At 46.9% G+C, this 15,403-nt stretch overlaps 1 protein-coding gene across 1 annotated transcript in view; it reads left to right on the top strand.

The window, feature by feature from the left end:
* PDAP1 (PDGFA associated protein 1) overlaps positions 1-15,403 on the top strand; it is a 48,190-nt gene that overhangs the window by 6,866 nt on the left and 25,921 nt on the right. The window contains exons 2-3 of the mRNA XM_056534635.1: positions 10,612-10,703; positions 13,399-13,503. Of these exons, the coding sequence (XP_056390610.1) occupies positions 10,612-10,703; positions 13,399-13,503 (197 nt within the window). The remainder of the gene's footprint in view (positions 1-10,611; positions 10,704-13,398; positions 13,504-15,403) is intronic.

Here is a 15,403-nt window from a genome sequence, read left to right as displayed (position 1 = left end):
TATATGCCCCCCGCACAGCGCATGTTATATATGCCCCCCGCACAGCGCATGTTATATATGCCCCCCGCACAGCGCGTGTTATGTGTGTGCCCCCGCACAGCGCGTGTTATGTGTATGCCCCCCGCACAGCGCGTGTTGTGTGTGCCCCCCCGCACAGCGCGTGTTATGTGTGTGCCCCCCGCACAGCGCGTGTTGTGTGTGCCCCCCGCACAGCGCGTGTTGTGTGTGCCCCCCGCACAGCGCGTGTTATGTGTGTGCCCCCCGCACAGCGCGTGTTATGTGTGTGCCCCCCGCACAGCGCGTGTTATGTGTGTGCCCCCCGCACAGCGCGTGTTATGTGTGTGCCCCCCGCACAGCGCGTGTTATGTGTGTGCCCCCCGCACAGCGCGTGTTATGTGTGTGCCCCCCGCACAGCGCGTGTTATGTGTGTGCCCCCCGCACAGCGCGTGTTATGTGTGTGCCCCCCGCACAGCGCGTGTTATGTGTGTGCCCCCCGCACAGCGCGTGTTATGTGTGTGCCCCCCGCACAGCGCGTGTTATGTGTGTGCCCCCCGCACAGCGCGTGTTATGTGTGTGCCCCCCGCACAGCGCGTGTTATGTGTGTGCCCCCCGCACAGCGCGTGTTATGTGTGTGCCCCCCGCACAGCGCGTGTTATGTGTGTGCCCCCCGCACAGCGCGTGTTATGTGTGTGCCCCCCGCACAGCGCGTGTTATGTGTGTGCCCCCCGCACAGCGCGTGTTATGTGTGTGCCCCCCGCACAGCGCGTGTTATGTGTGTGCCCCCCGCACAGCGCGTGTTATGTGTGTGCCCCCCGCACAGCGCGTGTTATGTGTGTGCCCCCCGCACAGCGCGTGTTATGTGTGTGCCCCCCGCACAGCGCGTGTTATGTGTGTGCCCCCCGCACAGCGCGTGTTATGTGTGTGCCCCCCGCACAGCGCGTGTTATGTGTGTGCCCCCCGCACAGCGCGTGTTATGTGTGTGCCCCCCGCACAGCGCGTGTTATGTGTGTGCCCCCCGCACAGCGCGTGTTATGTGTGTGCCCCCCGCACAGCGCGTGTTATGTGTGTGCCCCCCGCACAGCGCGTGTTATGTGTGTGCCCCCCGCACAGCGCGTGTTATGTGTGTGCCCCCCGCACAGCGCGTGTTATGTGTGTGCCCCCCGCACAGCGCGTGTTATGTGTGTGCCCCCCGCACAGCGCGTGTTATGTGTGTGCCCCCCGCACAGCGCGTGTTATGTGTGTGCCCCCCGCACAGCGCGTGTTATGTGTGTGCCCCCCGCACAGCGCGTGTTATGTGTGTGCCCCCCGCACAGCGCGTGTTATGTGTGTGCCCCCCGCACAGCGCGTGTTATGTGTGTGCCCCCCGCACAGCGCGTGTTATGTGTGTGCCCCCCGCACAGCGCGTGTTGTGTGTGCCCCCCGCACAGCGCGTGTTATGTGTGTGCCCCCCGCACAGCGCGTGTTATGTGTGTGCCCCCCGCACAGCGCGTGTTATGTGTGTGCCCCCCGCACAGCGCGTGTTATGTGTGTGCCCCCCGCACAGCGCGTGTTATGTGTGTGCCCCCCGCACAGCGCGTGTTATGTGTGTGCCCCCCGCACAGCGCGTGTTATGTGTGTGCCCCCCGCACAGCGCGTGTTATGTGTGTGCCCCCCGCACAGCGCGTGTTATGTGTGTGCCCCCCCCCCGCACAGCGCGTGTTATGTGTGTGCCCCCCCCCCGCACAGCGCGTGTTATGTGTGTGCCCCCCCCCGCACAGCGCGTGTTATGTGTGTGCCCCCCCCGCACAGCGCGTGTTGTGTGTGTGCCCCCCCCCCGCACAGCGCGTGTTGTGTGTGTGCCCCCCCTCACAGCACGTGTTGTGTGTGCCCCCCCTCACAGCGCGTGTTGTGTGTGCCCCCCCCGCACAGCGCGTGTTGTGTGTGCCCCCCCCGCACAGCGCGTGTTGTGTGTGCCCCCCCCGCACAGCGCGTGTTGTGTGTGCCCCCCCCGCACAGCGCGTGTTGTGTATGCCCCCCCCCCGCACAGCGCGTGTTTTTAATCCCCCCCCCCCCCCCCGCACAGCGCGTGTTGTGTATGGCCCCCCCCCCCCCGCACAGCGCGTGTTGTGTATGCCCCCCCCCGCACAGCGCGTGTTGTGTATGCCCCCCCCGCACAGCGCGTGTTGGTTATGCCCCCCCCCCCCCCGCACAGCGCGTGTTGTGTATGCCCCCCCGCACAGCGCGTGTTGTGTATGCCCCCCCCGCACAGCGCGTGTTGTGTATGCCCCCCCCGCACAGCGCGTGTTGTGTATGCCCCCCCGCACAGCGCGTGTTGTGTATGCCCCCCCCGCACAGCGCGTGTTGTGTATGCCCCCCCCGCACAGCGCGTGTTGTGTATGCCCCCCCCGCACAGCGCGTGTTGTGTATGCCCCCCCCCCCGCACAGCGCGTGTTGTGTATGCCCCCCCCCCGCACAGCGCGTGTTGTGTATGCCCCCCCCCGCACAGCGCGTGTTGTGTATGCCCCCCCCCGCACAGCGCGTGTTGTGTATGCCCCCCCCCCGCACAGCGCGTGTTGTGTATGCCCCCCCCCGCACAGCGTGTGTTGTGTATGCCCCCCCCGCACAGCGCGTGTTGTGTATGCCCCCCCCGCACAGCGCGTGTTGTGTATGCCCCCCCCCCCGCACAGCGCGTGTTGTGTATGCCCCCCCCGCACAGCGCGTGTTGTGTATGCCCCCCCCGCATAGCGCGTGTTGTGTATGCCCCCCCCGCACAGCGCGTGTTGTGTATGCCCCCCCGCACAGCGCGTGTTGTGTATGCCCCCCCCCGCACAGCGCGTGTTGTGTATGCCCCCCCCGCACAGCGCGTGTTGTGTATGCCCCCCCCGCACAGCGCGTGTTGTGTATGCCCCCCCCGCACAGCGCGTGTTGTGTATGCCCCCCCCGCACAGCGCGTGTTGTGTATGCCCCCCCCGCACAGCGCGTGTTGTGTATGCCCCCCCCGCACAGCGCGTGTTGTGTATGCCCCCCCCGCACAGCGCGTGTTGTGTATGCCCCCCCGCACAGCGCGTGTTGTGTATGCCCCCCCCGCACAGCGCGTGTTGTGTATGCCCCCCCCCCGCATAGCGCGTGTTGTGTATGCCCCCCCGCACAGCGCGTGTTGTGTATGCCCGCACAGCGCGTGTTGTGTATGCCCCCCCCCCCGCACAGCGCGTGTTGTGTATGCCCCCCCCCCCGCACAGCGCGTGTTGTGTATGCCCCCCCCCGCACAGCGCGTGTTGTGTATGCCCCCCCCCCCGCACAGCGCGTGTTGTGTATGCCCCCCCCCGCACAGCGCGTGTTGTGTATGCCCCCCCCCGCACAGCGCGTGTTGTGTATGCCCCCCCCCCCGCACAGCGCGTGTTGTGTATGCCCCCCCCCCCGCACAGCGCGTGTTGTGTATGCCCCCCCCCCCCCACAGCGCGTGTTGTGTATGCCCCCCCCCCCCGCACAGCGCGTGTTGTGTATGCCCCCCCCCCCGCACAGCGCGTGTTGTGTATGCCCCCCGGCTTATATTCGGGTATATACGGTAGGTTTGATTTTGTCGTACTTCTGGAAAAATCATAACTACATGCACGAAAATTTATACGTTTAAAATTGTCATCTTCTGACCCCTATAAATCTTTTAGTTTTCCCACGTACAGGGCGGTATGAGAGCTCTTTTTTTTTTTTTTCTTTTTTGCGCCGTGATCTGAAGTTTTTATCGGTACCATTTTTATATTGATCTGACTTTTTGATCGCTTTTTATTTTTTTCATGATATAAAAAGTGACCAAAAATACACTATTTTGGACTGAATTTTTTTGCTCGTACGCGGTTTAATTAATCATATTTTTTATAATTTGGACATTTCCCCACACAGCAATACCACATGTTTGTTTTTATTTACACAGTTTTGTTTTTTTATGGGAAAAGGGAGGCGACTCAAACTTTTATTAGGGAAGGGGGTTAAATGATCTTTTTTACAATGACACTGCACACACTGATCTTTTACGTTGATTATTGTTATCCCATAGGATAACATTGATCAGTGATTCTGCCGCTTGACTGTTCGTGCCTGGATATCAGGCACGGAGCAGTCATTCCACGATCAGACATGCAGGAGGCAGGTATGGGCCCTCCTTGTGTGTTCCAGCTGTTCGGGATGCCCTGCCGGTCCCGAACAGCCGACTGACCTAGCCGGGAGCAGTTTACTTTCACTTTAGACACGTCAATCAACTATGAACACATCTAAAGGGTTCATAGCGTGCGGCACCGCGATCAGTGCCACTATCTGTCATGGGTCCCGATCTAACAACGGCCGGGCCCGACCCGCTATGACGAGTCCTGACCTCAACCCGATTGAGATGCTGTGTCATGACCTCAAGAAACCAATTCACACCAGACATCCCAAGAATATTGCTGAACTGAAACTGTTCTGTAAAGAGGAATGGTCAAGAATTCCTCCTGACCATTGTGCACGTCTGATTTGCAACTACAGGACACATTTGGTTGAAGTTATTGCTGCCAAAGGAGGCTCAACCAGTTATTAAATTCAAGGGTTCACATACTTTTTCCACCTGCACTGTGAATGTTTACATGTTGTGTTCAATAAAAACATGGTAAGATTTAATTCTTCGTGTGTTATTAGTTTAAGCAGACTGTGATTGTCTATTGTTGTGACTTAGATGAAGATCAGATCACATTTTATGACCAATTTGTGCAGAAATCCATATAATTCCAAAGGGTTCACATACTTTTTCTTGCAACTGTACATGTCATATGGTCTGGCATAATGCGTTTGTGGTACAGTCCAGTAAAGTACATGTCATATGGTCTAGCCCAATGTGATTGTGGTACAGTCCAGTATAGTACATGTCATATGGTCTAGCCCAATGCGTTTGTGGTACAGTCCAGTAAATGGTATGGTCTTGTATAATGCGTTTGTGGTTCAGTCCGGTAAAGTACATGTCATATGGTGTGGTATAATGCGTTTGTGGTTCAGTCCGGTAAAGTACATGTCATATGGTGTGGCATAATGTGTTTGTGGTACAGTCCAGTACAGTACATGTCGTATGGTCTAGCCCAATGCGTTTGTGGTACAGTCCAGTAAAGTACATGTCATATGGTCTAGCCCAATGCGTTTGTGGTACAGTCCAGTAAAGTACATGTCAAATGGTCTTGCATAATGTGTGATACAGTCCAGAGTGATACGTTTGGTCCAGTCCAGTGTGATGCAAGTTCTACAGTAAGGCTGTGTTCACACCTGTATTGAAGACTCCATTGAGTGTCTCCATCACAGGTTATGTCCAAAATTGAATGCACTATGCAGTGCTATTCTGTCCTGTGAAGTGCCGGACACTATACTGGAAACCTGTTGAACTCCAGTAAAGTCAGTGGGGTCCATCTGGGGATGTTGGTGTCTAATGTGCAGCAGATCCACTGGTTCTGCTTCTTCTGTCCTGCTACATTGACAGAGTAGAAAACAGAATAAGTGCTGGAGTCCTAGATAAGAGACGCTGTGGTGTCTGAGTGTCCAGCGTTTGGTGACGTGGACATTACGGAGCCATACGGTCACCACATAGCTTGGCTACTATGTGAATAGGCTATCTCTTCTTGGTTTGTCAATGCATTTATTGCAGGGGGAGAGCTAAATCTTGACTATGGTATAATGTATCGGGGTGATGTGCCCCTGGTGCCCATGCTAAGCCTATCTGCTTACAGCATTGTGCATTCCTTGTATTGGCCCCAGAAGTTCCATAAATGACCCCTGTTAGGTACTGTTTCACCACTTAGAAATGTGTGTTTTTGTTTTTTTATTTTTTAAGAGGGCAAACGGGGTTTTTAAAGTTTAAAGGGTACCTCTCATCAAATAAACTTTTGATATATTTTAGATTAATGAATGTTGAATAACTTTCCAATAGCATGTTAATGAAAAATATGCTTCTTTCTATTGTATTTTCCCCGATCAGTCCTGTCAGCAAGCATTTCTGACTCATGCCGGAGTCCTAAACACTCAGAGCTGCCAGCCTGCTTTGTTCACGGCCAAACAGGCTGTGAACAAAGCAGGCTGGCAGCTCTGAGTGTTCTCCTTTGTGAACAAAGCAGACTGGCAGCTGGTAGTGTTTAGGACTCCAGCATGAGTCAGAAATGCTTGCTGCCAGGACTGGTAGGGAGACCCCTAGTGGTCATTTCTTCAAAGTGGAAAATGAAATAGAAAGAAGCATGTTTTTTTAATAACATGCAATTGTAAAGTTATTCTGCATACATTAATCTATAATATATCAAAAGTTTTTTTGATGAGGTACCCTTTAAGTTGCCAGAAACTGCTTTAACTACAGTGAAATTTCCAGTGAGAAGACCCCTCCTTTGAGAAGACCCCTCCTTTTAACACAATTTTGTAATGGGAACTACTTTGACAAGACCAACACCAGCTATGAATCATGCGGATGCAAATCTGTATTGCAGTGCATCAAGAAGCTGGAGCAAGAAGGCAAAGAGACATGAGGGAGAGATGCTGGGTAGGAGGAAGAAGGCGGTCAGACGGCGAATGTCCTGCCACATCGTGCTGCACTGGGGAGAGGAGCCATGCTAGTGACTAGAAAAGTTATGGGACCAGGAATAAGATGGGGAGCTATGCTGTGATAGACAGCCAGGCTATTCTGACAGGAAGCAGTAATGTGATATACCGTAAAACACATGATTTTTTTTGTACTGTACATACTTTGACTATATTAAAAGACCAAATTTGGGTGGTTGGCTCTGTGGGGTTTTATTGCATGTGTAGGTACATCAGTTATTGGATGTTATCAGTCCTGTGGTGGCTGTGTTTGAGGAGGTGTCCACTTCAGGGGAATGTTCAGCAGACGCTCCCAAGCTCTCCTCCTGACAAAAGTAGACGTGCATTTGACTGTTCTTTGCCTGGCGGCAGTTCATTGTTCAAATAAACTAAAATATTTTTATTTTATTTTTTGATAAATATAAAATCCTTTAGTCCCTTCTGCTGTTCTACTGAAGTGCTCTGCAGACCATCTTTTAACACTGCAATTTGCTTAAAGGGGTACTCCGGTGGAAAACTTTTTATTTTATTTTATTTTATTTTTTTTCTTTATCAACTGATGCCAGAAAGTTAAACAGATTTGTAAATTACTTCTATTAAACCTTTTTTAATCCTTACAGTACTTATTAGCTGCTGAATACTACAGAGGAAATTCTTTTCTTTTTGGAACACAGAGCTCTTTGCTGACAGCACAAGCACAGTGCTCTCAGCTGACATCTCTGTCCATTTTAGGAACTGTCCAGAGTAGAAGAAAATCCCTATAGAAAACATATGCTGCTCTGGACAGTTCCTAAAATGGACAGAGATGTCAGCAGAGAGCACGGTGTTCCAAAAAGAAAATAATTTCAGGAAGGATTAAGATTTTTTTAGTAAAGTAATTTACAAATCTGTTTAACTTTCTGGCACCAGTTGATTTAAAAAAAAAAATAATAATAATAATAATATAATTAGGGGTGTGAATCGCCAAGAATTTGGCGATTCGATTCGAATCGCGATACCAGTGTGGCGATTCGATATATCCCGATATATCGCGATACCGTCTAGGTGACGATACATCGCGATATATCCCGATATATCACCCACCTGGGAGCATTCATAGATCCCAATAGACGCCGCTGTCAGCTTTGACAGCGGCGATCTAGTACTCCGGTGCACACTTTTCTCATGTTATCCCGTCCGGGCTGCAAAATAAAATAAAACACACTTTATCTTACCTGCCAACGAGCCCGCGGAGCTCCGGTACAGGTGTTGGGTCCCCGGGCTGTATTCTTCTTACTTCCTGTTAGTCCGGCACGTCACATGGAGCTTCAGCCTATCACCAGCGGAGGCGGGACATCGCTGCGGCTGGTGATAGGCTGAAGCTCCATGTGACGTGCCGGACTAACAGGAAGTAAGAAGAATACAGCCCGGGGACCCGAACACCTGTACCGGAGCTCCGGGGGCTCGTTGGCAGGTAAGATACGGGCGTCCGCAGATAAAAATTTCACATCCCTAAAAGAATCGATTCAAAAATATTTTGAATCGATTCTGTATCGGCAAATGAAAAATCGCGATTATCGCGAGAACCGATTTTTTCTTACATCCCTAATAATAATAATAATTTAAGTTGGATCTGTTGCTTAGCTGGCCCAGACATTTTCTACTACAGTATTTCAGTATTTTTATGGGGTTCCGAGGAACCAAAAGGATCAGACAGGAAAGCTTTATTCATAATTTTAGATGTTTAGATTCCCCCAACATCTTTTGGGATCCACCAATATGAGTGATGCTGCTGCGTGCTCTCCTGTTTAGTCTCCTTTAGTAGTGATGAAATGGTTTACAGATATACAAAGAACCCCTCTATACCTGAAAGCCATGTAACAGGGAATAGCATACGTTTCATTGTCTTTGTAATTCCCCCGTTCCCCTGCCATGTAGTCCCTGGTGTTCCATACAGTAGGTACTGATGAGCCCCCTGTGTGTAATAAGACCAGGCTGGCAGCGGCACTGCTATTAAGGTATTAAGAGAGACTCAAAGGTGAGCACCCTCCCCGGGTGAAGTCATGTCTACAGGGTGATGCAACTAGAAGGAATAAACATGGCTAGACTTTTCTTGAAATTGAGTACAATACCAGATAATTCTGTTCAATATTTGTTGGTAGTTGTGAATATTGCAATATTGCATAGTTACCATAACTTAGTCTACTCTGGTGGCATGAAGCAAAAGGTAGTCTGATACTACCCTGACTACTCTGCATTAAAGGAAATCTGTCACCAGTGTCACCTGCACTAACCTGTCAGTACAAACAGGTAGTGCAGGTGACACTGATGACAACAATACTCACCTTGTCACGGTCCGTGGCAGGGATCTCTTGAAATCTTCTCCGGTAACTTTGCTCCGGGCACCGACTTGGGGCACCGGCGGTGCTTAATGACGTAACTGCTGCTGTTTCCGGGACCCAGCAGAAAGCGGCAGCGGCTTGGGGCATGGGCCCTGGGAACAGCAGCGGTTGAATAATTAAGCTCCTCCCATGCCCCAAGCCGGTGCCCAGAGCAAAGTTACCGGGGAAGATTACAGGAGATCCACGGACCGTGACAAGGTGAGTATTGTTGTCATCAGTGTCACCTGCACTACCTGTCGGTACTGACAGGTTAGTGCAGGTGACACTGGTGACAGATTTCTTTTAAAGGGGAATGCCGGTTGAAAACAAATGTTTTCAAATCAACTGGGGGCAAAAAATTATTATACAACTCTGTAAATTCTATTTTAAAATATAAAAGGGGTACTGAACATAAATATTCAGAATGCCGGGGTAATGGCTGGAGATCGCGGGGAGTCCCATCCTAAGGCTATCCGGGCATGCTGGGAGTTGTAGTTTTGCAACAGCTGGAGGCACCCCGGTTGGGAAACACTAAATGGGGTATATAAAACCTTCCAGATGACATTGCTTTCCTCATTAGATCCTGGCAGCATATTCTGTGCCTACTGTCCCAACTGCCCATTGACATCTTATAAATGCCAGTATTTATAGTTACACTGAATACTGGGTTCATGTTCTTCTGAGCTTTTATTCCATGGTTGTCCAGAAAAAACTGGTGTCATAACAAGGAATAAAGCAACTTATTATAGTGTTGTAAGGCAGTGCTCACATGTTGCTGCAAATTAGTACCACGGTTTTACTACAAATGGCCGCAAAAAAGTCCTGATTTACCCATAGTATGCAAATGATAAATGTGCCATTTTATGCGCGTCACTCGTGAGAAAAAAAACAAACATGTGGTAATTAGCTGTGATATTGCTTATTAGCCGCATTTGGTGAATGCAGCCTTTAAAGTGCACAGATCTTCTATTTCAACTGTGCTCATAGCTTATAATCTCCTTGTAAGCTATGACATGTTGTCACAGCCTCAGCAGTGTGCCCTGTTGCTGTCCTGGGGTGTCGGCACGGGGACAGTGATTTAAAGGAAGGTACTGGTCCTGTGCCAACGCTCCAGGATGGAGACGGGGCTCACTGATGTCACAACAGATAGCAGACACCAGCCTCCTCCTTCACATCACTGCTCCTCTGCTGACACTCCAGGACAGGGATGGAGCTCACTGCTATCTGATGCTGTGACAACATGTCACCACTTACAAGGAGGTTCTGAACTTTAGGGAAAAGGAGCACAGCAGAAAGAAAAAAATTGTGCATTTTTGATAGCAACTCTATATTACGGTAGTTGTGGCTTTATTACTCATTTTGACACAATACACAGGTTTATTTGTCACCATACAACTCCTTTAAGCTAAAATTACTAATTTATATGCGTCCCATTATTTTCACTGAAGAAACCCAGTGACTTATTTTATTCAATACTTTTTGGGGAAAAGTGTAAAAATGAAGAAAACGATAATACCAGAGTAATCTCTATAAGGACAAATTTCCCATGTGTGGACATTTATCTGCACATGGGGATCTCTGTCGTTCGGAGGTGACTCTGGGCCTGAAGAAGCTAATGTTCCATCTATGTCTGCTGTTTTCCATTCCATGTATACATTTTTAGCACATGTATGAATTGATGTATTTTTGTCTCGTGCAGGAAGAAAAGGGGGTCACAAAGGTCGGGTGAGGCAGTACACAAGTCCGGAGGAGATCGATGCTCAGATTAAAGCAGAACATGAGAAAGCATTGGTACGTCTACATAGTAGGATATGACTCCATCTTAAACATACAAAAGTGACTTTAAACTTTATTTTATTTTTTTTCACTTCCTTGTCAGCACCAATCTGGAGATGTTAGTTCAGTTAACACTTGACAGTTTGCATGGGTGTTTTTTGTTTATTGATTTTTGCACATTACTCATAGGATCGAGTAATTCAGACTTACAGTTCCCATATCAGGTTTTTAATGAAAAACTGATTCCTCAAAACCTGATTAAACTGTATCAAAACGTGTGTACAAATTTTAACCCGTATATGGTTTGAAAAATATCCGGTCGCATCCGTTTTTTAAAGAAAAAATTGTATACGTTTTTAACTTTTCACTCCATTATGAATAAAGTTTCTCATGTTTGATTGAAATTCCAAGAAAATAAACTGTGCACAGTCAAACCGTATGGTGCAAACCGGATGGAACTCTATGCACATACGGTTCTGTACAGTTCCTGTTGACTCCCATGTTAAAAAACAAACAAAAAAAAAATACCTATACGGGTTCCATGCGGTTTTTCACCCGGTCTAAAAACCGTGATAGGCTACGGTTTTGGGTACGGGAAAAATAAAAGGACAAAACCATACAAGATGGAAAACGGATGCAACCAGATGTATTGTTTGGCATACGGTTTTCAATGGAGAGTCAATGCATACGGTTTTCAATATGGTTCCATGCGGTTTTCAAATTGAAAACGTATACGGGAACTGTATTCCAAAAACATGGTGTGAATGCACCCTTAATGCCTTCACTTTATTACTGAAAAGTTAGTGTTAGAATAAATTCACATGCCTGTATATTATTGATTTGTAATACAGCAACTATAACCTGCTCTGGGCTTATACTGTGCTGTTTATTGATCTGTAGCTGATTCCTGATATGTGACCTGATCATTCACTTGAAATCAACTTATTTTATTATGAATGAAATGAATATCTGTTATGGACCAGACCTTTCTATAGAAAAGCAGTGATCTAGGATTACAGAAAAAGGTACATTGTAACATTAAAGGGGTACTCCGCCCCTAGACACTTTATCCCCAGTCGCTGGGATGTTTAAAACGCAGGTAGAGTTCCCACGGCAGGAGAGGTGTTGTCATGCCACGCTACCTCCATTTATGTCTATCGGAGGGGGTGTGACTGGCCAGGAGCTGGGCCCCAGCAATCAGACATCTTATCCACTATCCTTTGCATTAGAGATAAGATGTCTAGGGGCGGAGTACCCCTTTAACACACAGCACAAAGAATAATTAGAGTTAAGCTTAAAAAAAATATTAGTTTTTTCACTTTACAAGGTCCCTGATAGTGATTCATGCATATGGAAGATTACTGACTGCATTTCCAGTGTATGCACAAAAGCATTAAAAAAAATCTCGAAAATACATTCATAAACTTTTACACCCAAAATAATTACTTTTGTTAAAGCAATAATAACAGATGTTTAAGGAAAAAATTTACATTTTTTAATTTTAATATTTTTAATTCTATGTAATTTTGTGGTAAAATTTTTTTAGAGAAAATGAGGTGTAATATAGCCAAAGGCTGACTGCATGAGTTCTTCTGTCTGTTATCTTTGACTTTAAAGGAGTTATCCAGTGAAAATGTATTTATTACCTATCCACAGGTTAGGGGATAAGTGTTTGAGAGTGCTGAAGATGCCCAAGTACAGCACTCGAGAACTCGGGTCTTTTTGGCTCTCCCATAGAGAATTAATGAAGCATGTGCCATCCCTAGCACGAGCCGCTCACAGAGCCGGGGCCCATTCTGGAGAGCACGGTGGGGGGTCCAACTGCTGGGACACTTATCCTCTATCCTGTGGTTCACTGTATAACCCCTTCAAATGAGCATTCAGGGATTTTTCTTTTTTGCTGTACTGCAGGGGCTGCAAAGTTAGTGTAGTTCATAATATAGTGTTTGTAACTGTGTTTAATGGTGGTGTCGCAATTCTTATGTGATCTTTACCATGATGTTTATTTTAACAGCATACAAAATCAGTGTCTTCTCAGGTTTTCCCAGGTTGCAGTGCGGCCTGAGACATTACGTCACTAGTTAGGTGTTCAAAGGAGCCTGTCTGCTACTATGGGTGGAGCGACTGCTGGGTTGGATGGAAATCATTCTGCAGTGAATTTTAGTTTTGCAACACCTGAGGGCGTACTGGTGAGAAAACACTGGTCTATTGTTCACAGCATGACAGTCAGCACCCCTGTGCTTCAATAGGTAGGGTGGCTGATTTGTGGGAGGGAGAAAAAGGACCTCACACTTACATACGAGGAATTCTCTGACATGTAGTTGGAGGGAGGGAACCTCAACAGGAAATGGCCATTTCACATAAAGAAATCAGCAGTGTTATAGTGGAAGCACAACAAAGCCATTTAGCCCCAAGACAAGCATGGCTCCTTTCTAAGCTATGTCCGTAACTGTCTGGCAGTTGGTACTAAAATCACTGTATTGTGAATAACCCCTTTTAAGTTTTGCAGGTTGGACTACATGGATCACATTGACCTTTCTTGAATGTTTATATTTTATTGCTTAAAATGTCAAAAGTCATGTTATACCATGGATAAAGATAGGAATTTGAACCTATTTACATTTCCATCACCACTGAGAACATAAGTTTTAAAAACAAATAATGTTCTGATGGAAGGAACATATTGAACTGTCTATATTCCTCCATATAGGAAGCAGAACTTGAAGACGGAAGTGTTGGCGCTGCTGAAGATCCCACAAAGGAAAAGAAAGACGGGAGCTCAGATGAGAGCGATGAGGATGATGACGACTATCAGGTATATCAGCTACCAGAAACCGATTTGTTGCCCATTTAGTGGGTCTACATAGTTTTATACACTTACTTGTGTCTTGGTTAACCTCTTAACGACAAAGGATGTAAATGTACTTAATGCACCATGACATACATTTACTCTCCACCATGACCGCGAGCACTGGACCGGTCTTCGCGTCATGCGCGGCAGGTCCCAGCTGCTATCAGCAGCCAGGGACACGATGGTAATGGCGGAAATCCGCGATCGCGCGGATGTCCGCCATTAACCCCTCAGATGCCGTGATCAATACAGATCACGGCAGTGCAGTACTTTAAATGGATGATTGGATCGCCCGCAGCGCTGCCCTTCTGCTCTGGTCTGAGATTGAGCAGACCAGAGCAGAAGATGACGGAGAACACTGATCAGTACTATGTCCTATACATAGCACTGACCAGTATTACCAATCAAATGATTTCTAGAAGTATTCCCCTATGGGAACTATTAAATGGTAAAAAAAAAAAAAAAAATTGAAAAATCCCCTCCCCCAATAAAAACATAAATCATCCGTTTTTCCCATTTTACCTCCAAAAAAGCGAAAAAAATTATTAATAAACATATTTGGTATCAACACGTACAAAAAAGTCTGAACTATTAAAATATATTGTTAATTATCCCATACGGTGAAAGGCGTAAACGTAAAAAAATAAAGCCCAAAACTGCTGCACTTTTTTGTCGCATTTTATTCCAAATAAAATGTAATAAAAAATTTATAAAAAGTAAAACCTAAGCATAAGTGGTACTGATGAAAACTACAGATCACGGCGCAAAAAATGAGCCCTCATACTGACCCGTACCCGGAAAAATTAGAAAGTTATAAATAGGGCAATTTCAAACATATTAATTATAGTTTGAGTTTTTTTTAAGCAGTACAATTATAGAAAAGCATATAACGTGTATCATTTTAATCATATTAACCCACAGAATAAAGAGAACATGTCATTTTTACCATAAAGTGTACACCGTGAAAACAAAACCTTCCAAAAAGTTTTCTTTTCAATTTTCCCACATAAATAATTTTTGGGTTGCGCCAAAATTACATTACAAAGTAAAATTGACGCAAAAAACAAGCCCTCATATGTGTCTGTGGAGGGAAATATAAAAGAGTTATGATTTTTAGAAGACATGGAGGAAAAAACGAAAATGCTAAAATAAAATTGGCCTGGTCCTTAAGGGGTTAAAGAACTTATTTTGTAGAGATAGGTTTGTGTTTCTGCTTTCTTTGTGTTTCTGCTGTCTGCTGAACTAAATCTGCCAGTATTCCCTGCTGGATAATCCTCTGCAGAGATCCCTGGTGATCCATGTTTTGCAATGTAATCTTCACATTATACAGCGGTGTATTATAATACAGCTCCAAACAAGTGCTCAGTGGGAATGCTCCACTCATAGGGGGACATGTATCAAAGATTTTACCCCTGTTTTGTGTGTATTTTTTTTGTGCAAAATTTTGCGCAAGCCCTTTTTTTGCGCATTTTTTTGCGCACGTTTTGGTAGAGCATGTCCTCCAGATGTGGCTGAATCGGGGTACCTTGGGGTGACATCTATGGATTTATTATCTGCGTACTTTTAATTTACACCAAAAATTTTGCCGCAAGAGCTGTTTTTTTTCCCGCAAATATAAGCCATCTTGGACTTAACGTAGCAAGATGCTCTAAATCATCGATTCTATTTTCCAACAAAGCGGATTGAGGAGATGACTATATTTACCTGTAATTTATGAAGCTCATTGCATTTGATTGATTAATTTAGCGCTTCTGCACATAATTTAGAATTGGGGAAAAGGGGTAAAATGCTTCTACCATACACAAATAATGATACATGTCCCCCATAGTGCAGAGATTGCCATGATGTCAGCTTTTACAATTCT

The sequence above is a fragment of the Hyla sarda genome, chromosome 8 (genome assembly GCF_029499605.1).
Source record: "Hyla sarda isolate aHylSar1 chromosome 8, aHylSar1.hap1, whole genome shotgun sequence".
Lineage (NCBI taxonomy): Eukaryota > Metazoa > Chordata > Amphibia > Anura > Hylidae > Hyla > Hyla sarda.
Note: the sequence above shows the minus strand (reverse complement) of the source record. Positions and strands in the feature narration are given on the sequence as shown.